The 25254-nt window shown below is 36.0% G+C and overlaps 1 protein-coding gene across 12 annotated transcripts in view; it reads left to right on the forward strand.

Moving 5' to 3' along the window:
* Positions 1-25254, forward strand: part of TAFA5 (TAFA chemokine like family member 5) — a 452144-nt gene that overhangs the window by 389845 nt on the left and 37045 nt on the right. For 2 of the 12 annotated variants that reach the window (XR_007375160.1, XR_007375169.1), the window contains one exon: positions 24856-24948. The exons of 7 other annotated variants lie outside the window; for them this stretch is intronic. Coding sequence is in view for 1 of the 5 variants with exons in the window: in XM_048936242.1 (XP_048792199.1) it covers positions 10936-10947 (12 nt within the window). In the remaining 4 variants the exon portion in view is untranslated. Of the gene's footprint in view, positions 1-10935; positions 10987-24855; positions 24949-25046; positions 25097-25254 lie in introns of those variants that run through there. 3 more of the 12 variants (XR_007375162.1, XR_007375177.1, XM_048936242.1) reach the window with 3 other exon arrangements.

Below are 25254 nucleotides of genomic sequence, written 5' to 3' on the forward strand. Positions count from 1 at the left end.
GATCTGAAGTGTAGTATGTGCTAGACAGCTTGCATTTTCCAATTACAAAAGAATCTGACCAAATAAGAAAGAGCAGCAGAGAATGAAGTAAAGAGTTTAAAGTTATAGGATCATTATGAATAATACGTTTAAGATGCTTTGTATTGATATTATTAAGGATTTGATTAAAGAGGATATTGAACAAAGATTTTCTCTTACATTATAACATGAGGTTAGAAAGAAGTAAAGAATACCTAGTGGAAAAGTAGCTTGTCCATTTAATTGCTTTAGGAAATGACACATTTAATGTTGTGGGAAGAGCAGGGGTACTTGGATCTGTGGCTTGATTGGAGAGACAGCTCTTAAGATAAAATCAAACAGCAGATTCCTTTCTTACTGTGTCTGTAGTCTTTGCAGAGGCCATTTGATGCAAATATAGCTGTAGTGGACTCAGTCATAATCAGCTTCATGTGCCCGTACTGGCACTTGTGGGGCAATCAGATGCTGCAGCTCATCTCCAGCTTCATATGCATTGTGGTATCAGCAGAGAAGTGTTTGCAGCAGGCCCTGTGGGTCTGCCTGTCTGGTGATGAGGCCATCCTGTTCTCACAGGCTGGCAGGAGCTGTGCTGGCACAATGTTGCAACAAAAGCAGGTCATTTGCTATGGCCTGGTGAATTTCTGCCATTTCTGCTCATCCTCTGCCATAGATATAGTGGAGTGACTGAGAAAAAGAGGACAAGGTGCATGCATGCCATATGAAATATGTAGAGAGGCACTGCTTCCCTCAGTCTCTCTGCCATTCCTCAAAGGCAGCTTTAGTTGCCATGGGCTCTTTATCTCAAATGTAATTCCTGTCAGTGGAGTGAATTACCACATTACCACAAGAAAAAGGTTCCAGTTAGAGAATCTATTTCTGCAGAGACAGGCCTGGGTTAGGAAAAAACTATACGTATATATATTTCAAAAGCATGGAATCCATGAAAATCAAGCCCCATTCTGGGTGAATGCCTTTCTAATAGTCACTATACCAGAAATCTTTTTCATGAATTGTCAGTAGACCCTGAGAACCACTGCACCCTTGCTCAAAGGGGACTGCTAAATTCTGATGCCATCAGTCTCCTTGGAGTCTAAGTACAAGTCATTACCCCAAGTCATCCCAGCATCTCCAGCCCCTGCTGGTGAATGGTGTGAGGGTTTCGGTTAAGAGTTTCTCATGCCATCAGAGAGATTAACATCTTTCTGCATCAGTTAAGGGAAATGTGGTCAGCAGTACTTCTGAAATTCCTCACATGATTTTGCCGTGAATTCTGCTTTTGGACGTATGAGTGCACAAACTAGGTGCTACTGTACTAAAAATGTTAGGCATTGGCAAAATCTAGATATACACATTAAATCCCACATATGTCCTTTTAGAATTATTGTAAGGAAACTGGAGGGCCGCTGTTGGAATGCAGCATGCTGCATATAGTAGATATATGTAACCCACTAAAATCAGTAAATCACCTTAGCCTGAAAATGCCATCAGAATGTAATGCAGGGGAAAAAAGAAGTGAAATGATGCAGGAAATGAATGATACCGGAGGCCTGCTAATAAAACAATGTTATACCTTCTTGGCCTGCGTACTAGTATACCTATACAGAAAATCCTTATTTATGACATACAGTATAGTCTGCAAGTTGCTGTGTGTAGAAATACCGTGCTGAAAAGTACCATTCAGTTGGAACACCAAATGCATCCACTGTAATTGCTAACACCCACAGCACTCATTATAGCCTATCATGACCATGCTGCATGTACCTTTCAGTCTTCTGGCAGCTCATTCTGTTTGAAGGGTTGTTTGGAAAAGGAGCATTTTCTGAAAAGGACGTGGATAGATTGTTCCAGTGATAGGCCAGAGAAGGGAATGGAAATGCAGAAATATGATGACAAATATGATGTTTGCTTTGCTTCAGTTGCTTCAGTGCTACAGAATGTAGCATGCTCAGAACTGCCAGCTTCTGAAAGAATGGAGACTTCAGCATTGTCGCGGCCTTTAAAAACAAGACATCTGACAGTGGTGGAAAAAAAAATCTTCAGGATTTTTCAGTCTTGGATCAACAAGATTTGATTACTTAAACTGGCACTGTCAACACAAGTGCCCTTCAGGTATTTCCTTTGGTATCTCTATGTATTGCATTAGTGTAAGGCATCTGCCACCCCAGAAGTTTATCCTATCTTGCACCATAGAATGACTTCTAAATTTATACAGCCTGAAGCAGCTATTGAATTGAAAACAGTGTCTTTGTCAAAGAACAATGCTTTGTGTCACAGAAAGATATAGCTGATCTTGAGTTTAGAAAAACTACAGAATTAGTCAACTTTTGCAGCAAAACTTCTGGTTGAAGTGTCTTTTGAAAACAGTTGGCATTTTTGGAAGAAGGTGCAAGTAAAATATTTCATTGAACAGGCAAATGTTAGCACCCTCAACAAATACGATTATGCATTTGTCTATACGTATAGTACTACTCAAATGGCAACATATGTAAATAGTGTCCTGCTTACTACCACAGACTGAAAAGTAATGTTTTACTTTTTCAGTTGAGAGCAGAATCATACTTTTTTGTACTTGATCATCCCTGCTCCTTGGCTTTTTGCTTGTTATATTAATCTGGTGTGTTTACCTAGCTATCTTGGTCGTGTAAACATAACACATTCTCTAGAGTGGAGTATGCTGTTCATTAGCAGTGAAATTCTAACAGCCATCAAAAAACATGGAAATTAGGCTTCTTCAGAGGAAAGAAAATGTTTATTCTTTGTTCAGACTTCACATAAGAAACTGAAGGATCAACAGGAAAACATCATGAACGCAGTAAAAATAACCTGAGGGAACTTCAGAGCTATCTGTGAGACTGTTTTATCTATAGATCCATGAAGTAGAAAGGCGTAATAATCTAATCCTTCTATCTCAAGTTCTGTGGACAGGTTGAGGCACTGCAACTGTAGCTGACAGACTTGACCTCTAACAAGGCAGTAAATTCCAAGTTCTTTAACTAGGAACTGGTTATGCTTAGTCTCTCTCTGAAGAAACAGAAATATTGTCCAGCTTGAGTTGTAAACATTTTATCCACTGTAAATCAAAATGTTCTCAGTGCTGGCAAATAAGGTGAAGAGTTTTTAGCTTATGAAAAGAACTGAACTGAACTGAACTGAACTGAAATGAAATGAAGGCCAATATTTCTCTTCATCATTAAACTTTATTTGCAGCATGTTCCATGCGTGCTGGGCGACCCTTTATGAATTCTCTTTAAAATTACAAATTATCTTCATGAACCTTGATATAAGACATTATTTTTCCTATTAGTATAGATAATATTGTAGAAACAAGCTAAAGTAATTAGAAATCATTACATCAGTTGCTATTCACATACACATCAAATATGGTATACTCTAACCTCAAAACTTTATAATCCAAATGTGTGATGTGTGAAACTAAGGAAGTGATATTCAGATAAAGAGATGGAAAATAATACAAAGTTAACAAGATTACCCAATGTTTGGTGCGTGGCATGTAGTACTTGTAAAGTTGATATTATGTTAATTTTAGTAAATGAGTAATAGTATTGTGAAGTATATGGTAGTTAGCATATATCTGGCTTGTTCTGAGAAGAGTGGAAACCTAGTCCTTGTGACAACAGCATTGGTTGGAATTGCATGTGGTAATTGTTTCAAATTCTCTGCTGAAGTTTACTGTTCTTAGAAAGGTCATTTTCAATATAAGAAGACCATGGATCAGATTAAATATTTTACTGGCTGTGAGCCTTGTATGCAAAGTCTTTGTAGAAAGCAATCATTACAAAAACTGCAAGATAAACATGTTTTGAATACTACATGTTTTATCTCCCAGTTGTTACCATTGTATATGTCGTTCTCAGGATGTAATGTCAGGTTGCACCCAATCCAGTACAGCTTTACATTTCCTTGATCTTCTAGGCTTGGCTGGAAGCTCATGTCCATTTCTTGCAACTAACAATTGCTTACATAAACCAGTTGGTTTCACTGATATACATGAAGTCTATTTTTTCTTTTTTAAAAAATGAGTTCATTTTCTGTCAGATCAGTGATCTTATCCACTTCCTTCTTTGATTACATTGATTGTATCTGAAGCAAGTGAAGGAACAACTGCATGTTATGAAGTCTGCTCCAAAAGTAATGCCCTTTATTTTGTTATGTTGGTCCATGATCTCAGAGGTGGATGTTGATAGTATGACGGTGTTCCCCTTTGTATCTTGTTACGTTTTGTTGCCATGTAACAGATGGCAGCAGAGGAGCAGACTGACAAAATGACATCTGACATGGAAGTGTGTATAAAGAAAAGTTCTACAACTGAAACCTTGCATGTGAAGAAAAATTGCACATTCACTGACATTCATTGATGTTTGCTGAACGTTCACGAAGACCAAACAGTGGTTGTTAGCACAGTGAGGCAGTGGGTGGTGTGTTTCAGTAGTGACAACAGATACATGAAAAATAAGTCACATTCTGGATGGCCATGCACAGCTGGTGCAGATTTTTACAAGCATGGCTTGCACGTTCTTGTTCACCTCTGATACAAATGCATAGCTTATGCCGGTGACTATGTTGAAAAATGTGTATTTTGTAGCTGAGAATTTGCTCTATGGAAAAGTGTTATTGCACTTTTTGTATCTTTTGTCATTTCCATGGAAACATTTAGGAAGCATTAGTTTTGGAGCGACATATATACGTGGTCCAAAAAAGGGGAATAGTGAACTACTCTGCTTTGCTAACATAGTCTATAATGAAACCAAACCTTTATTTCTATAATGAACAGATTAGTAGTCAACATAAAAGAGTTAACAGCTTAGTACTGGCTTTACTATTGAAATCAGTTAGTGTCATCCATTTGCTTTTATCTTACATGTATGTAATACATGGTGGTATCACAAAAGTGATGGTAACAAAGCAAAATGTTGTCAAAAAATAAAAACTAAAAACATTTACTATATCCTTAATGTGACAGGATTTACTTTCAACAGCAGTCACACCAGTTATATTATGGAAATGCAAAGAAAATGTTTTGTTACAGGATCACATACAAATCCTACTGTTTGTGTACTACTGTCAACATTTACCTTCTTTAGCAAAGTTCAGTGTTATTTTCCATGCTGTTACCAGCTTATCTCATATTTAGATTGCCCCCTATCCATATCACTGTATGCATGTAACCCTGTGTTTGCACTCTAAATCATATAAAAAATTACTGGCCTTGCTTTATGCAAAATAATTATTTCATTTCTGTTCACATAAACCACTTCATGTAGAATCAGCCTTATGATTTTTCTGTTTATCTGACAATGGAGTGTTTCAACTGGATTACTCCAATCAGCTGTTTAACAGAAAGAAAAGTAGTAATACTAGCCATAAAACTACACATTATTTATTTATTTGTTTTCTGTTTGTTTGTTTAACAATAATTGAAGTTTAAAAACCACGTGGATGTGGCAGTTGTCACTCTAGAAGTAATTCCATTAGAGCAAGCAAAAGCCATCACGTATTATTGGATTATTAGAGGAATGCATATTACCTTGTAAGGCACTGATTTTAGATGCTTAAATCTTGTATTTCCACAATAACTTCTCCTGGTTGGATTAGTTGTTAAAGGCTGGAGATAGCAGAGGTTCCTTTCATCTTCATGATCTTAGTTTATCCTAGATCTCTACAATTGCTATTGCTCTTTTGCACTGTGAGGATGAGTACAAAATCATTCATGTTTTTGTTCCAATTTATTGGAGAGCAGTAGTAATATCATATAACAGAATTGCCAAGATTTGTACCAATTGGGAAAATACTAAGCAGATTTAGGATAGGAACTCATGATCTAGTGGAGACTGTACTTTCAGTTATTTCAGATGGCTGCAGAAGAAAGAAATGACTCTGAGGGACAGCTTGAACTATTCATACAGTGACTGTTTATGAGTTAGTAGAAATCCTGGTTAAATTACATCTGTACACACAAAATAATTAATCTGCATTCCCATCTACATTGCCAATGGGAATTTAGTCTATACTAACCTGTTTTATGAAACATGCAGCTCTGAAATGAATTAAGCACATTATAAATGACTTTAAATATTATTTTGTGGACAGTATCAATTAGTTGAAAAGGATGAATTGTCTATCTTGATTTTCATTCTGTTAAAGCTTATCTCAGGATAGCATCATATTCTACATTCAGTATGGCTTTCCATTTTCGTGGATCCTCTATCTACGTCATCTATTTTGATTTAAGCAAAACTTAGGAATGCCTTAGTCGTTGCTGAAGCTGTATTCATTCATCTATTTTAAATTTCCTGGTAATTTTATTGTATTTTATTTTCTAAGTCACTAAGAGATTTTGTTTTGTCTTGATTTGTTTTGTAACGCACAGCACTAGGGAAAATTAATGGTTTTATCATCTCAGACAAAAATAAGAATACTAGCAATACATAGAAATGTACTGAAGAAGGAAAATGTTGGGAAACAATCAATTATATACAGCCCTTGAGAAAATTAAATTTTGGCTTGAATGATTAATGTACAGTGTCTCAAGAACTCACTGAAACCCATCTTAAACTTCTTGATGTGATCAATTCCATTTTATTGCTGTGAGATTTATGCAGTAAAACAAATAAGTGGTTGATTTATCTTAGTGTTCCACTTGCGACAAAGCGTAATAAGGGTTGAAGAAACAGGAATGCAACTACTGTATGGGAAAGAACTGATTGTATGCTGATATTGTTAAGTGATATTTGAAGATGATAGTAATTTTAGACTTTATTTTTTGTAGTTTTAATGGTTTCTGAATGAATCTTGCACTTCAAATAAGGATTCAATTAAAGCAACAATTTTTGCATTCAAACTTTAATATTATATATGCCATATAAAATCCCAGAGTTTTAGGAAGTTTAAAATTATGCATTTTGAATGGAAACTGATGTTCTCTGTTTAAGTCAAGAATAAATGTATTACGAACTTCCTAGGTGTTTTCCTTCCAAACCATGTGCTGGAGATACATCGCTAGGAAGAAAGAGTCAGCTATTTTCTCTACGTATATTGTACACAGCAGTTTTCTGATACAGTCAGAAAAAAAAAGTAACAATGAGGAGGAAAGATGCTTGTCTAAGATAGAAACTTAAATTAAGTCTGGACAATGCAGAAGATCTGAAGAGACACCGTATAGAGTGTATGGGGATCCTTTCCTTCCCAGTATCATTTTATGAACAGCTGAATGCAGCAGAGTGAGTTAACAGGCTGAAGAGATAACAACTGAGTAGAAGACTAATCAGTTTGTTACACTGTGTTTGTGGGAGGAACTCTTCTTTCCTGAGTATGTTTTCAGAATAACAAAGCTGCTTATGCAGGTTTTTTGTTGTTTGTGTGCATACATATTTAATGATCCCATAAACTTTAACTTGAGGTGTGCATCAAGTTTTAACCTCCCAATAAAATATATTTAAATTATTTTCTGAAGCATTGCACAGCCTGTTATTCTATGTCCTATTTTACCCTCTATTTCTTCCATATAAATTCAAGTGAACAGGTGATAATTATGAAAAGTGTGCTCAAGGAAGATAGAAAGGGATTTCTTTGAAAAACAGACTGCATGTGCTTACAGGGAGGTTGATTTCTACTGGATATCTCCCGTCGTAAGGTCATGTCAAACACCTGTGTTACTTACAAGTGAAAGTCAGAGAGGAGAAAATAAACAATCTCCTACAAAGTAGTATTCGTTAAGTAGCTAGGTCAGAATGGAAGATGTTTTTTTATATATTATAATTCATAGGACTCTCTTTTGTTTCTGTTATTAGCATTGGATATATGTGCAAAAAGAAGCTTCACCAAACTTTTTTGTTCTCCACTCTTTTTATACAACATGAATGTAAAAAACAGTCTTGCCAGGGATGAACTGCAAAACCACAAGGAAATTTTTCATGCGTCTGCTACCTTCAGTAGCTACCCATCCACAGCATAAATGCCTTAAAGTTTACTTTCTTCTTTCTCCAAGAGGGAAATAGATGTAATTCAAACTAGGGAAAAGCATTTGAAGGCAGGAAAATAGACTTTAAGCTGTTTTTATTTTTATTTCTGCTGTTATAAGGGTTTTTTTCAGCTATCTTACAGAGTCAGTCACACACCATTTATACCTTTTATTTTCCATAAGGAGTTGCGTGGTTTCCTTTCACTTCCCTTGAATGAAAACAAATATATGAATTTGGTATGTGCTGAGGTGCAGGCTGGAGTGAGAATGCATTCCAGGGTCATAGATTGTCTCTTGATCACATTCTGTCCTACGGAGTGTAAGTCATTGATTGCATTTCATGGGCCTTAAATCAATGGCCAGTAATGGGCCCCAAATTTGCTTTAGAAATAAATTGAGGTTGATTCTGTCATCATATGAGATAGGTCTGAATGACAGGTAAAGCTGTATTAAGGTATGAGACCCTATAGGAGACACTGCATCACATACAAGCCCCTGAGACACCAACCTTCTCATGTTCCTGTGATGTCATAGAATCATAAAGGTCATCTAGTCCAACTCCCCTGCAGTGAACAGGAACACCTACAGTTAGATCAGATTTCTCAGAGCTCAGTCCTGACCTTTAATGTCTCCAGGGATGGGGTATCCACTATCTCTCTGGGAAACCTGTTCTCGGGCTTCACTACCCTTATTGTAAACAACTTGTTTTCTTACATCTAATCTAAATCTAAGCCTCCCTTCTTTTAATTTGAAACTATTTCCCCTGATCCTATCATAGTAGACCTTACTGAAGAGTCCTTTTTCTTGTAGACCCCCTTTAGACAGAGAAAGGACAGTATCAGATTTTCCTGGAGCCTTGTCTTCACCAAGCTCCAGTTCTCTCAGCCTGTCCTCCTAGGAGAGGTGTTCCATCGCTTGGCACACCAAAGATAGGTAGCTTAGCCAAATGAAACAACTCACCTCCCTTTGTGTATTATATCCCATTTTTGGTAGACAGTGAAGAAGGTGGTATGGAAACTCCACTCTCCTTACTCATTTTTGTGTGTTTGTGACAGGTAAAACATGAAAAAAGGCCTTTTTTATCTCGTTGAATTTTGAGTTGACAGACAGCCCGTGAGTATCATACAGGAGTAGCAGATACTCTGTGCTAGCTGGAGCACTTTAAAAATTACCTTGTAGAAAACATATTTTTGAGACCATATCCCATCCAAAGAGAAAGAGTAAGCATTTGGGGTATTTTTTAATGCACGGATATTTTTGAGGTCAGAACAAGATTGCCATTAAAAGTTATCAGCAATACTTTTAACTACTCCTTTTTGTTGTGTTTTCAAATACTTATTTTTCATTATTACAGGTAATATGAACAAAATATTTTGTTCCTATAACTAATGAGTATTGTGATCATACAAGCAATCAGACAGAGTACACATTAGTGGGTCATGAATGCAGACTATGTATTAGAAACTCACTTGCTTTTCACTTTCTTCTGTGCAATATATGGAGATGGAGTTATAGAGCAAACATCAAATATGACCTCTTTGCCTACTGGACTTACTTGTGGAATTAATTATTGTAATATTTACTATTCATCTACTGTGTACATTATTGATTGTAGTTAAATAAGTGCAATAGTATATTATTCAGGTAAGCTGCAATTCTTAAGCAAAATTTCTTAAGCAAAACTTACTAGAATCATGTAATATTCTTTAAACAGCGGATTTTCTGGTTGTTTCTCCGGAGTAGACACTATATTTGCTCAATTTGCTCCAAGACATAATTTCAGTAATTGGAAGTAACATTTTAATTTTTTTAAATGGTGCTCACTTGTTCTGTGGCTAAATCAGAATTCTCCAGCAAGGCAAGATTTGATGCTGCAACCCTAGTTGCTATATCTCAGATTCTTCACTGTTGAAATTTATATTTCCAGTAGTTTTTAACTCGGCTGGAACTACTGGAGGCTACAGCTTGGACTAAAACTATAGAAACAAAATAGAATTTAAAGTATATTTGAAATCCAAATATGTTATGTGACAAGCTTAGCATTCTGGCAGAAACAGGTTATTGGATGACAGGTATTTGAATAGAACAGACTGTCAGCGTTGGCGCTTCCAGTGAACTGTATTTCTTTTAAGGAGTTCTACATCTTAGAAGTTTAATGTTGTTTGTTTACATTAATTTAAGGTTGGAAAATGCTCTGTGATCAGTAAAATGTTGTTTAATCATTCATCCTTTATATACAAACATGGAGATTCTGTGTGTTCTGTTCATATTCTTTGTTTCCTGGTTGTGTGATAGAGACTGAATGAAGTAAATTCAGAGTCTGAAACTATTCTGCAAGAAAAATTCAAAAATCTCCAGATCCTTTCAAAGGAATTGTTAAAGGCAGTTGCTCTTCAGTTATTTACCTTTGGCTCAGTTCTCTGTTTTATCATTTTCTGTATAGAGAAGTATTTGTGTGGATCAGTGAAGTTTCAGCCTCTGTATCTGTTGAGGTAATTCTGAATTCAAATCCTGCATTCCAGTCTATTCAGTATCCCTCTCAGCATCGTGTTGTTGGCTTATTAAGACAATCTGAAATGCACCTTCCAAGTACTCCAACACATTCTGCTTAAATTCCTCCTAATATACTTGAGCACATTCATAGCTAATCTCTAAGTAGGGATATCTATTGTGATAGCTAATAGTTTTGCTAATATTGGCTAATATTGTGTTTTACTGTTTAGCTTATAAAAATGACATGTGTTCTTTGGTAACCATTGGTAGAAAAAGAATGTTTGTTTCAATTTCTAATTGGCACCACCATGGTCACTGACTTAGAGTATACAAATGTATCAAATTCAAGAATTCTAACTCTGCACAGTAGATACTACTACATAAATCTTCTATGATACACTCAGGAAAGCTTCTGACATTTTTTTCTCCCATTTTAATTTTTCTAGACCATCTTGTAGAGCTCATCAAAAGCATCTGGTCGAGCTTTTTGAAGGCAGGTATGACCCTAGGCATTTCAATTAGCCCTACATGCCTACAGTGTAGCTTTGCTATGGAAAACATCTGTAAAATGGCTTTGCAGATTTCTGCTCTCCTTGTGCTTCAGCAATTCTTAATCAAGTTAACTTCATTAAGAAAATAAAATTAATTATTGGTGAGAACGTCTTTTGTAGAGATATTCTTCAATGGAGAGTAAGACTCATCAGGATTAAGAGATGCTCAGTAGGATATCTACTCCTCTATCGTATGCAAAACCTGTTAGCATTCTTTGCACCTCATATACACATTTTCCTTGAATCCTGTGATATCCTATTTATCATACCTTTCAGATTGTATTTACACTGAATGATACGAGTGATATTTTCTGATTAAATATTCTGTTATGCTACAGCATTCAAAATATTCAGCATCACTTTCAGAAACCATTTGAGCTTATGAACTCATTCAGCTTTATTCATTCTGACATTTTTTCATAATTTCTGAAGTATATAGCCTGTGGTCATTATAGAGGCAAGTATTCTCTAACAGAGAGGTCAAGAATATGTATGTTAAATGTTTTTCAGTCGTTTTGATGAGTTCATAAAGGCACAAATGTTAATAGAAGCACATCTTTGCACCTTAGAAGGTGCAAAGAGAGATACGGGTGGAAAAAGGCCTTACTCAAATCCTCTTGTGCGGTATGTTTGTGCATACTGCTACCTCACCTTTCTGTAACAATAGCATAAAGGACTCAAAGTCAAAGTCAGAATCAGGAGGTTTCATTTTGTCTGAATGTTATTTTGCATTCAGAAACATCTGTCTGGGGACTAATATTTCTGGGAACTGCTGTTTTTTTTCACTGTACAGAGTGAATTTATCTGAAATCAGCTTTTCTGCTCTTACTCTGTGCAGACTTTTGCCTGCTGATACAGAATCATAGAACAGCTTGGGTACTTCTATGAGTAGACTGATTCTTTTTATAAGGAAGCTACTGATCTGCTGCTATTTATACCTGTGGGAGACAGTTCCCACAGGTGTTACCCTGCTTAACTACTGTAAGCTACAGTTCCTAGTGAAGAAAAGTGGGCAGTTATCCATGATCTTTATAGCCTATTCAGGTTCATCAGTATTCACTACATTAAAGCATCTGAACATGGCATGCGGGAGTAATGAATTAAACCCTTAGACTTTATAGATAGACCTAATTAAAAATAGTTACTGATGAGGTAGGACGCTTGTGTTCTATTTTCTTTTCAGTGTGGGAGTTTGAAATCTACCTCATCTCTGGTCTGTTGTTAAGGCAAGGGAGAACAAGCACTAAACCTTTTCTATATTAGATTTACCGCTGTGTAGCCAGAAGCATTGCAAACAGAAGGGAAAACATAATGCCACAACCTAGCACAGAAGATGTTCTTTTGAAGCAATCCCTTAAAAAAGTAGGGAGAAATTGCTTGAGCATTTCTTTACATATCATCTCATTAAAAATAGACTTGAATCTGCGAACAGGTTGACATTGCACTGTGAGACATCCACCAAAGAAGTACTAATCAGAACTTGCAGACTCACACAATTCAGCTAAGTGCTTCTCTGATAAAATTTGTAATAAAATTTAATAACTATCGTTCTAACAGCCATACTACCAAAAATTGCACCTAAATCTGTCTCAGTCCTCTTATCTCTTGCTATGATTCTAAGTGTTACTGAAGTGTACTCCTTATTTCCTCTTAAGAATCCCAGTGAATACCTTTATTTTCAGTTTATAGGTGTTAGTTGTAAAACTTAAGGACTTAGCCAAGAATTTAGTTTACCTTCCTTGTTTTCAGATTCAAACAGTGCTTTCCCTAAATCACTAAGCAGATGTGTTCTGACAGAGCTTTCACTTTAGGATGCTTATGTTATATTTTTCCTGAGCACGATATCCGTTACAGAGCTGTCTGGGAAATAAGCCAGTTATAATGGTCCCGAGAGAATCTACAGGACTGCAGAATAGGGAAAAAAACAAGTGTACTTATTTAAATATATGAATGTTTCTCAAATTGGCACAGCAAATGTCAATTGACAGATTTTGATGAATTTTGGCACTAATTTCAGATCAAACTAAGAATAAGGCTTGAATTTAAAATGTATTTATCTCTTTATTGCCATTAATACAGGTCTCAGTCTGTAGTTGCTGAGTTGTCTTTCCTCATTATCCATGCCTTCTTTTTTTATTTTTTATTTTTTCAGATTTTAATGCTGTTTGGGTATTTTTGTCCTTTCAGGCATCTGTATATCTCATCTGTGAGCAGAGCATTTGCTAAGAATTATAAGATCGTTTTCAAATCATCCTTTGATGGCAAAGTGCATAGTTGCAGTTTAAATGTATTTGGCCATGAGTGTCATGTCTATCTTTGAGAAGGATGACCTCTGGCAATAGAGATTTATTTATTTAATTAAATATTTTCATCTGGAGTCAGCCCAAAGGGTTCCAGATGTCAGAGCTTTGACTTATCATAGTGCCAGATTTTAAATGAAAGGTCCCTGGAACAGAGTTTATGTATTGAATATGCAGATACTCTACCATTTATAGAACACTAGTAAAATCAAATATTAGCATAAGTGCATCTTAAAATGAAAAAAATCACTATGTCCTGTTACTTGTTGATAGAGACCTTTTGCTTTTTGAAAGTCAATATGAAAAAAAAAATAGGGTTAATTAGGCATACTTTTATCAGAGTACACTTAAAGTCTTTAACCAGCATATACTGCAAGAAAGTGAGCCCTACATGCCTCCTCTTTTAGGCAACTGTGTACGAGTGCAGAGTTTTTAGATGGGAAAGAAGAATCAGAAATAAATTGTTAAATAAAGGAATGATGAAATCTATAACTAATAGTACTTGTTAAAAATTGAAATTATTACTTATTTTTGACATTGAAACATTTCAACACTTTTAATTCTTGAAATTCATAGAAACTTTTTACTTTTATCATATTTTTTTAATTTTCAATACTCTTTTGAGATTATTTTATGACACAACAGTAGCAATTAAAAACAATGTAGTATTTGGACTAGATGATCTCTGAAGATCCCTGCAACTGAACTGTTCTGTTCTATTGCATGTTTTTTTTATCTACTGGTGTGCTGTAGGAAGATTTATTGATGAAATCCATTTTTAGGTATACATTTTATTTTGTGGTTGTTTTAGTTTTGAACCCTAATGCTACTTAACACCGCTTAAAACACTTAGATCAAAGAGTCTCCTGTTCGTACTGTAATAAGAAGAGGGTAAGCATCAAATGTACTAATTAGAGAAGCAGCTGTTTTGCTGTTAATATCCTGGCTTGAAATAAATTTTTCGAGGAACATGAAAAGCTCATCTGATCTTTAGAAGTTGCATATCATACAGCTGTATATTAAAAACAAAACAACACAAAATAAAAAACATTTATCTGGATAAAGGTGTCAAATGCACCCTCAGTAAGTTTGCACATGACACCAGAATGGGCAGGAATCTTGATCTGTGAATGCAGGAAGGCTCTCCAAAGGAATCTGGATAGGCTGGATTGATGGGCCACATCCAGTCTCGTGACACTCGTCAAGGCAAAGTACTGGGTGCTGCACTTGAGTCATAATCTGTGGAAAAGAATGGCTAGAAATTTGCCTGGCAGAAAATGACCTGGAGTCACTGATCAACAACCAGATGAACATGAGCAAGCAGTGGTGAACATGAACATGAGCAACCAGATGGCCAGGAGAGCCAGTGGTATCCAGCCTGTGTCAAAGGTAGTGTGGCCAGTGGGATTAGGGAAGTGGTTGTTCACCTGTGTGCAGCAGCAGCATCTGTGCCCTCATTACTGTGTTCAGCTTTGGGCCCTTCTCTACAGGAAGGAGGTTGAGTTGCTGGAACGTGTTCTGAGAGGAGCAATGAAAGTGGTGAAGGAACTAAGAAACAGGGTGTATAAGAGCAGCAGAGAGAACTGGGGCTGTTTAATTTGGAGACAAAGGAGGCTGAGGGGAGACCTCGTCAATATTTACAGCTATCTGAAAGGAGATATCAGTGAGGTGGTGCTGGTCTCTTCATAAAGTAGGTAGACAGTCAAGTATTGGAATGAACTACCCAGGGAAGTAGTGAAGTCCCATCTCTGGAGGTATTTAAGTGGATATGGTTTAATGATGGAACTCAGAAGACCTGGTTAATGGACTTAGATGATTCTACAGTTCAATGCTTATTAAAATACTAAGATAATAATTAGTGACATCCAGATTCATTTCTCTATTTAGAGAACTTTCCAGTTATTTTGAGAAACTAGTTGCAGTTAGGTTTTTCTGTCATCAGCAGTGAACCATAGGACCTTTTAAAAGGTAAAGCTTCATTTCATGTATAAGACAAAAGCAAGCATATTTTTCCCTTGAAGACTGTCAGTCAATCCATTTTTAAAGCATTTGGAAGGATTTATTTATTCCAATTTGAAGCACCTATTTAAGATAACCAAGATATGTTTACATAGTGGCAGCATGCTCTGAAAAAAACAAACAAAAACATTTACACCTCAGACTATCTGCTTTTCTGTAAAAATTGTAGAGTAACTTTAAAATGAAATTTACTTTGAAATGAAATTTTAACTTTTTGAAATATCAATTTTTTCCTAAAGTGAAACAAATGTAATTTTTACATATGCCTGGCACCTCTTGAGTCCAGCAATGATAAAAACTTTCTAAAAGGATTTAATCATAGTGTGTAGAGAAAAGTCACAGCTGAACCTTACAATGAGATGTGATTGCAGGGTCAATTTTGTGATTGCACCTTGCATAGCTGTCTTTCGACAGCATATTCCTGCTCGCAGTGTCATTTCCAAAGTGGTCCATGCGTATTTTACAGATTCTGTGGATCACACCCACATTCTCTCCTACACACAGCAGATTTTCTCCACTACTTTAAAAAAATAAAAATATCATTTGCTTCTTTTCTCATTTCTGTTTAATTAGTGAAAAAGGGGCAATATTAGACAAACACAAACTATTCCTTGTTAATTAACCCTGATATACTGACATCTCCAAGAAACTCATAGCCTAAATCAAACATATTCTGAGGAGAACATACAGGTCTCATTGACTGTAGAAGCTCAAACCAAATGATATCATTTGTGCGTTAGTCCTGTACTATATGACATGTAATTTCTGACCTCAAAGGAAAGACTGATCATTACTTCTTCCATCTGATATTTATGAAATGTTGCCTAGCATGTCTGGCAGAGTCAGTAATACATTTTCCTCTTTTTCTGTTTTGTGTCTTGTTTCTATAGCATCTGAGTTTTGTGTGATTTCTCATAAAACATTCTCAAGTTTCACCCACACAGGCCATCTGGACTGTAGTTAATATTTTAGGACCTATCCCTTTAACTTTGATGTACTTTCTTGTAACTGCTAAAACATGGTGATATCTCTTCCTTCTGTCTTGAGAACCTCCCCCTCACAAACCCAGACATATCAGAGGAACCAAGGGTTTGGTACTGCCAGCAGCTGAAGTCTTTCAAATATCTTGTAATTTATTTTTTTTCAAATCTGAGAAAATATATTGTGAGAAAAAGAAATCTCTGCATTCTCAAGAGAAAATGTTTTACCATAATGACAGGAATAAAGTCCTAACATCTCAAAATATTGTACTAAAAAATAAGTTTCATGTTGTTGGTTTTTGGAACCTATTTGTTGCATTAGGTAATACCATGATAAACAGCAGTGTACCATGCTGCATTTGACTAATGACATTGTCAGTACTGTATCTTGGTCCCTATCTTCACCTGAACTTGTTTTCTTCTCATGTTCATTGAACTGCATCTGAGTAAATGTTTTATGAACCAGTAAGGTTCATTCTACTCCTACAGAGTTGGGATGTTCTGTGAGGACCATAAGGTAGTATATTTTGCTCTGATTTAACCCTGAAACATATCTTAAATAGCTCAGTCACTTTTGCAATATTTTTGAGTCTGATGTTACTACTTATTTTGTTTATAATGTGAAAACAAACTTGAAAGATAACGGTCAGAAAAATGTTTCTAGGAAACAAACTGACAGTTCTCATAACACTTGTAATATGCAGAGTATAGTAAGATACCAGCAATCTCATCCTTCTGAACTTCTGGGACTGTGTGATCACTGCAGTCATATTTCTCTCTTAAGGATGGGCCCACGAAAATTTTTGAGTTTTTTTCACATATCCTTAGCCAGCTCACTTTTCAGGCACAGGAACTAATATTAAAATTTGGATCTCTTCTCTGCCATCTGTGTCTCTCAGCCCTGACAAAATGCTCAGTAATGGGAATATGGCTTGGGCAGCAATGCATGTGAACTTACGTACAATTCTAATGAGTAATTCATGGCCAAATGAGGCCAACAGTCACAAAGAGGAGCTGTGTGGTATATCTGCAACTTGATAAAAGAGTAAGAGCAGAATTTATTTCCCTGACCTCGTGTATCTGGGACATTCAACATATTCCAGGATTCTAAGATACCTTCAGGAGCATGCATGTAGGACAGAAAGACTTTTGAAGCAGCATTTGGAGATCAAGGAAGATGTCTGAAGTTTTCTCAAAGGCTCCAAGCATCTGTGTTTAGACAGAATTGAACTCTAGATTTTGTTGACCTTTCCTGAGATAAAACTTAATCATCACACGCATATGTCCACATTTAAATCTCATAATCTCTAAATGTAAATCAAGGAGAATGTGATAGTGGAGAGTTGAAGAGTTGTCATGAAAGAGACAATAGATTAGGAATCACTAGAATCTGATTAATAGAGGTTACTGTGAGGTGGAGGATTCTCGTCACTACTGCTAGTGGCATGTGAAACTTGGTAAGATGACAACGTTCTCCCTTTTTTTGTCAAGTAAAGATCAAATTTGTTACCTCTCCTGAGCTTCAGAAGTTGTATTGCAGCTACTGTTATATAGTTCTCTCTGCTGTGTGTATGAAATTCATGGTAAATGATAGCAAATTCTTTGACATTTGCCACAGTTTATTTTTCCTCTTTTGTTGTTTGTTTTCAGTCTGCTGCAGAAATCTGATCACCATAGCATGCTTGCCAAAGTATCATAGAAACAGGGAAGGGAGGAAGGGTACTAGTGATTTTGCCAAATAATTTAGATCGAGTATGCTGTAGACTGTACAGATCTCTCTGCCTAGAAAGTGACACATTGGTTTGCTTTTGAACTACTGTATTTCACACATTTCTAGTTTTTGTTTAAATATTTTTTATCTGTAAAGCAGAATGCGACACTGTAATGCATTCAGGTGTCTGCTTGTCACTAAAGAGTTAAAAAATATTTTAACTGGCTAGACTGGGATACTGATCCATAAATTCTGCACCTCATCCTTCTTCCCAGCTTTCACAGTCGTGCAAAACTGAAAACTGGAGATTCAGCATAAATGTACGAAAAGATATTTTAGATGGGATTATAAGACTACATCAGAAAAAAAAAAAACAAACCAACAAAGCGTTTTCTGAAAGGTAGCACAGGGGAACTTGAAACTCTACAAAAGTATGGGGATATCTTCACAGAATCATAGAATCGTAGAAATTTAAGATAGTTTATGTTGGATTAAAGTTGTCATTAATTAGAGGATTAACATACAATGTTTTATGCAAAATTCTAAACTCCTGCCTTTTTCCCTTTGTTGAAAAACAACCACCTTCAAAAAATCTTGAGGAAAATACTTGATTCGTCACTATATTTTCCACTGCCCTTTCTGCATATTTGTGGCAGAATGAAGAAATGTCTGCAGAAACATGTTTCTAATCTGATAAAAGACATGAACATAAACATTTTAAGGAATATATTCTTCCCTCTGATAAAGAACCTCCGTGTTTCTGTGAAATGGGGCTGTCTCAGGAAAAGATTTTTCATCTTTTACAATGTGTCTTTGAGGGCAAGAGCTAAATCTTGTAAATCTGTTAACAACATGTAACAATCTGTTAAACTAGGAATTTTTGTGTCTGAACTGAGTATAGAATCAGGATACATGCTTGTGTTTTTTTGCATGTGTATATAAGAAGATTGTCTCAGAACAAATCTGCTTTTAGAAACATTTACCTTCAGAAAATGTGCCCTTCTTTGCAATGATCATAAGGACTAAGAGCAGCAGAGGGCTTTATTCTAGTTCTGTGTCCACGTGCATTTGAGCTTCATTGAGAATTTGTCTAGTTTTCCTGTCTTTGCCATAACTGTATGTTAGTCCTACAGAAAAAAATGCAGTACATGTTGTTTTGTTTTAAAACAGGGCTATAAAAAATTGAAAATTCTCCCACAGTCTTTACCTCAGCTTATATCCTTCCTTACACATATCCTTCCTCTCCTCTCAGTTCCCCACAATTGTCCACTTCCTAATTTCTCTTATGTATGACAGCAAAGTAGAGCAACTTTAAATACTGGGATTTTTTTTTGCATACACGACATATTTGTAAAGATTGCTTGTTGAAAGTCATCTACTTTGCTTTTTTTTTTTTTTTTTTTTTTTTTTTTTTTGAATGATGTGAAACATGACTGCTTTCTTAAGCAATAAGTTGTCAGATGGAATGCATAAAGCAGACACAGCATGCCACTGGTGAATGCTGGCTATTCAGCTCCTCCACTAACTGTTGAAATTTCTATTTATAGCTCATGCTTTGTAAGTCAGAATTCTCGTTTAATGGATGAAATATCCAAATATTCAATCTAAAAGCATATTGCTTTTTTGATGTATAATTCATTGAAGTTTAACTATTTTTACAATCAGTCTTAGGATATCACTGTCCCAATTTTATTGCGAGTGCGAGACCAACCTTTCTCCAGACCAGCTGCCTGTCAATCAGATGTCACTCACAGAGGCCCCTGAGCAATTCTCTCCTCTAATTAGAGATGGAAAAGTAACAGTTTAGATTTGTTCATGGATTTCAGTGCTGGCAGATGTGGGTTGTTGGCTTTTTTCTTTTTCCATCAAGTAGACTAGTAAACCTTAAGTATGAGATAGACAAGACTGCTTTTAAATTTCATCATTAAAACTCACACCATCCTGTCCATGAAAGATATATGTATTTCTGTTGTGGCAGTATAAGTTTTTGGTTTGGTTTTTTTTTTTGTTTGTTTGTTTGTTTGTTTTTGTGGAAGATCACTATTTTGATAGAGTTTTATTAGCACACAGAAATATTTAAAGCATTTTTTCACAGGAAAGTTAAATCCAATTAAGGTTGTATCTCTGTTAGGATATGTTAATAAGCTGTACACTCTCAATATAGGCATACAGGTATGAATATTCAGAATTTAATACCCATTAAATTTACTGCATTGTAATTAATTCCTAGATACAATGGTGATTTAGTCTGAATCTGTCTTCTAGCACAAAGAAAATTCTCAGGAATGGAAAATCCATGTTATTTTTTCACTATCCTCAGTAAGCCCCTTGGCTATTCCTATATACTCTCACCCAAGTTAATATTGCAGTTACTTTTATTTGAAGAGTCAAAGGGAGCCAGAGAAGTCATTTTTCAAGCTTACAATTCCATGCCAGTTACAAATCTCAGTTTTATCTGTTACTTAGGTTCATATGGTTCATACTTTTGCACACCTCTAACCATTTTTAAAAAGTAAGAAGAATTCAGATGTAATTGGTTTATTGCTCAAAGCCTTAAGCTAGGGATATTTTGAGAGTGTTAGTTTCTTAGTACAGAAGAGAATGAAAGTACACTATTTTGCATTGTTACTCCTTACAAGATGTGTGATCCTCTTTTTTCATCACGCTGGCTTTGGACTTTCATAGGTGACAGAATGTGACCTGCCCTGCTCTGTTCTCTACAGTAGACCTGAATGCTCATACAGCCAAAGATCTTCCACCCTCACCCTTGCACTCAACGTCTTTGAATATTCCAAGTGTAGATATTCCTGCTATGATCTCTTTTGCTAGTTTCATTGCTTTTCCTTGGTCTAGATGCTTTCCTTGGTTTAGATGCTGCAAAGCAAGCTTCCATTATTATGCATGCCTATCCTTGGGCTCTTAAACATGGGTGCTGTACACCCATGTCATGAAAGCCAAATGTCTTTCAGCTGAGTTCTAGCAATTTCATTCATTACAAGGATTACCTGATCAGAGGTATAGTCTCAAGGCCTTCACTAGTACTGACTACAAGTAATTCAGTAGAAGGAAGGATGTATGATATAACCCAGCACATTCCAAGATCTTATAAGTTCAAAGAGTATAATGTGAGAAAAGCTGGATTTTTACAAAAAAAAAGAAATAAAAAATCAAGATGATAGATGTTCAGGAGAAGCCGAGAATATAGGTCTGGGAGTGATATTTAAGGAAGAATGACACTTTTTGCTATTAGATCTGGACAAAATATTGATACTAAATAATTGATACTAAATAATTGTTACTGGAAAAAAAATAATCTTTGCAAATAATAAATACTCCTTTCTTCCTACATCTGATTTGAATAGCAGAAAGGAAAAACAACAACAACAACAACAACCAAGCCATCAGCAAATAATGGGTCACAAAGAAAATGCATATTCTTCTAAAAGATGCCTAATAGTTGCATTTTGTTCACTGTAATTCATGAATGCTACTTTGTTGGAGTGCAATTACACAGCATGAATACATTGTGGTACGCTATTCTACTTTTTATAAGCATATATCCACAAGCAGCCACTAGATTTGATGAATCTTATTATTATTAGTTCTGTGGACATTATAGTTTTACCTCTTGAAGATGTCCTTTCCATGGCTAGTTCAGTGTCAAAGAAGGAAGTATTACTAAGTACAGTAGCTCCATGCATCTTTCCCTTATTTCTAATAATCACAGTCTCTTTAAAGTTAGATTAGCTTGTCTTTTCCTGAAGGCTAAATCGTTCAGTTTGAATGTATGAGCAGCATGGAGAAAGTAGGGGGATAAGAGAAAAATTGAATAATCTTTTTAGAGGGGCTATGGGAATTCTCAGCAAATTCAACAGGTCATTGCTACTGCTAGGATCATTGCCAGAAATTTACATTTTTATACCTGTGAAGCATGAGGTATCCTCCAAAGCAGGATAAGATTTCCTTGGGCATTTCGATGCTTTTTTATATATTTTTCAGCATTATACATGGTTAGTTATTCAGGGACCTAGAACAGATAGCTGTGGAAGCAGAAGGGAAGGGGCAGACATGCTGTTTATTGGCTTATAGTCAGTTGGTAAAAGCTTTGGAACTGTTTTCCACTATGAGTAGATTAGTGAGACAGGCTGAGCAAGCCTACATCCATCTTTGTGAATGACTTTGCATTTTTTTTAATTCATATAAAAATACAAGCAAAAATAAAACCATACCAAAACAAAACAAAAAACACTCAACCATTTACACTAGGGGGGGCTCTATGGCATCTTAAGACTCACAGAGACATTCCAGTCAAAAGAGCAAAATACACAGTTCAGCTAAGTAGTTCAGCTGTTAGACAACACTAAAATGTCTAAAATGATCAATTATATTGTAAGGATCCAGAATTTCCAGAAATCAGTGCTGGAAACATGTTAGATTGTTAAAATTGTCATCCTAGTTTGCAAAGGTAACTTCAACAGACAGTCATGTAATAGCACCTGGCTACTGTACCAAAAATAATAACTTTGTTTTACTCTGTCTTTCATTTTTACTCTAAAAATACAGAGTGTAAATCAGAAGAAATTACTAGAGTTTAACCAGGCTTGACAGTGAATTGTTGGTATTTATGTGAATCCCATTTAAAGCAAAAAGCAAAAGGTCAGGCCACACATTCTTGAAACTCAGTCCTGACTGAAAATATTTGACAGCTACAGTAAGTGTGGCTAAGTTTTCTGGTTTGTGATCAGAAATTCAAATGCTTTAATTCAAAACTTGATTTCAGATTGTGCACTATACAAAGACACAATGCCAAAAATGGCATAACATTGTTGGAGCTGTGTGGTATTTCAGAGTTTAGTGTTCACATTGGGAATCTTACCGTGATGGTGGAATACCCTTGACAAATGCATTTAGTCACTCATCATTTGCCATTTACTGCAGTGCCTTGATGGATCAGTGCCCAGAAGCCACTGCACACCTCTTCAGCCTCTGTGTCGAGAGAAAGCACTTCAGTAGCTTTTCTGCAAGGAGTTTTTAACCCTTGCTTTTGAATTCTTGGGTATGTGGAAGGAAGAGGATGAAATACATGGGAGGGGCAACTTTCCCATTTTCCCTTGCAGTTACCAGCTGAGAGAAAAAAGATTTCTATTGAGAAAACACATGGTGGGTTTTGAGGGTTGAATGTGAGATATGTTAACAATCTAGCTCTTGGTTCATGCATGTTGAGTGCCAGTTTGTCCAGTGCACCATGAAGCAAGGGTGATCTCAGCAACGACTCAGGAAAAACAAAACAAAACAAAGATCATTGTGCAGAAAAAGTGACACAAAGGAAGGTTCGCCCCCACTGCAGTGCAGTGGGTGGCATCAGAACCTCTGGCTCCTTCAGAAAGAGGCAGAACCTACTGTCTGAAGCTCTGGGGAGAATTTCTAATTTCACTGAAGTCAGCAACAAGGAGAATTGTACAAAGATGCCTGAAACTAACATGATTCAGTTAATAGAGGTGGACAAAACCAAAACTTTGCACTTGGTAATTGATCCTGTTGCTCTCTTTAATTTGCTGTTGCTGCAAGTTCCCTAAATAGAAGGAAAAAAAAAAAAAAAAAAAGGAAGAAACTATGCTGACACATCGTGCCAAAGCTTTCAACGTTTCTGTGTATATTGTTATTTAATTTATAATTTGCACTGCAATCTGTATTAGTCCAATTAATATTATAGAAATTATTAACAAATAGTCATTGAGAGCACAATTTTTCTTTAGATTTGCATTTCAGACATGCGATATTTCTCATGGTTTGAACTGTTAGTATAAATAGCAAATAAGTCCTTTTTAAAGTCATTTTGGGATCCCTTTTCCATCTTGCCTGACCTGTCTGTTTTTCTGGGGAGTGGTTAACACAGCTGTCATGAGAAATCAAAGGGAAAAAAAACAGGAGATGGGAGGGTAGTTGTACATTCCATCTCTCTTCTGTGGTCTCTTAATGCTCTCTTCTACCTACTCTCTTCCTTTTATCTGTTGTTCCTATTAGCTGTCTTTCTTCTTTATCATGCTTTCATTAATAAATTATGTTTAAAATTCTCTTGCTAATGTACACCTTTCTCTTTCCCTCTTTTCTTCCATCTTTTCCCATTGTCCAAAGTTGTAAATTCACTTCCTGTTCTCTAATCTGTTCCTCTTCTTGTAGTCATTTTATTTCAGTTCTGCTTCCTGCCCTGCCTCAGTGTTTCTTAAATACATAATTCTTTCTCTTCTTCTCTCTTTCTTTTAAGGTGTTGATACCATATTCTCACAGCAAGGAAGTGCAAAGTGGGGATAGGGATAGCAGGAGTGGTAGCAAGCTGCTTTGTCATCCATGAGCTGACAGAGCAGCAGGTAACTGCAAATAAATGTGTCTGAATGAATTCTCTCTATCCTGGGACCAGTATGGTAAAGAAGCACACTATGAAAACACTGAACGCAGTCCATCAGCAGTTCACACTGTTGCTTTTAGCTTTTGGGCCATTTCAACCTAATTCAGAAATGATGAAGCTAAGTCAGCCTAGTTCTTCACACAGTAGTAGTTTACTTTCAGACATAATAGAGCATAAATCTTTTGCTTTCTGTCTTGCTGCTTAAAAAGTAAAACTACCTTAAAAGATGTGTTCTTTTTTAATAGGAGGAAAAATTTGGGATACTGTGAAAACCCCACGGAATAGCGTAATGGGGGAACAGAACTAATAGAAAGAAAACTTTAAAATTATTTATCTTGCTGATTGTATATTTAAAAAGGGGAATATACCACAATAATCATCCAGGTTTTTTGCCTTCAGCCTGTCTGAGGCCATGTGGTTTGGAGATCTGATCACTAGTCCGAAAACGAAAGGCTGTGTGCAAGATTTCTGGGGTGTTTTTTCCTGGAAAAGGTGAGAGGACAAAAGCAGAAATCTATGACATAAACTTAATGCCTTATAAGGAAAATATCCATTTATTTATTTGTTTACCTATCTATCTATCTTTGTAGATACATATAGAGAGAGATCCCTATGTTTCAAGCTGTCACTAAATTGGAGGCAGGTATTTCTTTTATCTGAGAATAAGGTTAAAAATTCTAAATTTGATGTAACAGCTTGAACTAAGTGAATTGGATTTTCGTATTTGTTTTGCTTGTTCACATTCACTGTTCAGTATTTTCTGGCGTTATGCATGGAATTTCCATCAGTAAAGACAAT

Source organism: Lagopus muta, chromosome 1, assembly GCF_023343835.1.
Source record: "Lagopus muta isolate bLagMut1 chromosome 1, bLagMut1 primary, whole genome shotgun sequence".
NCBI classification, from domain to species: Eukaryota; Metazoa; Chordata; class Aves; order Galliformes; family Phasianidae; genus Lagopus; species Lagopus muta.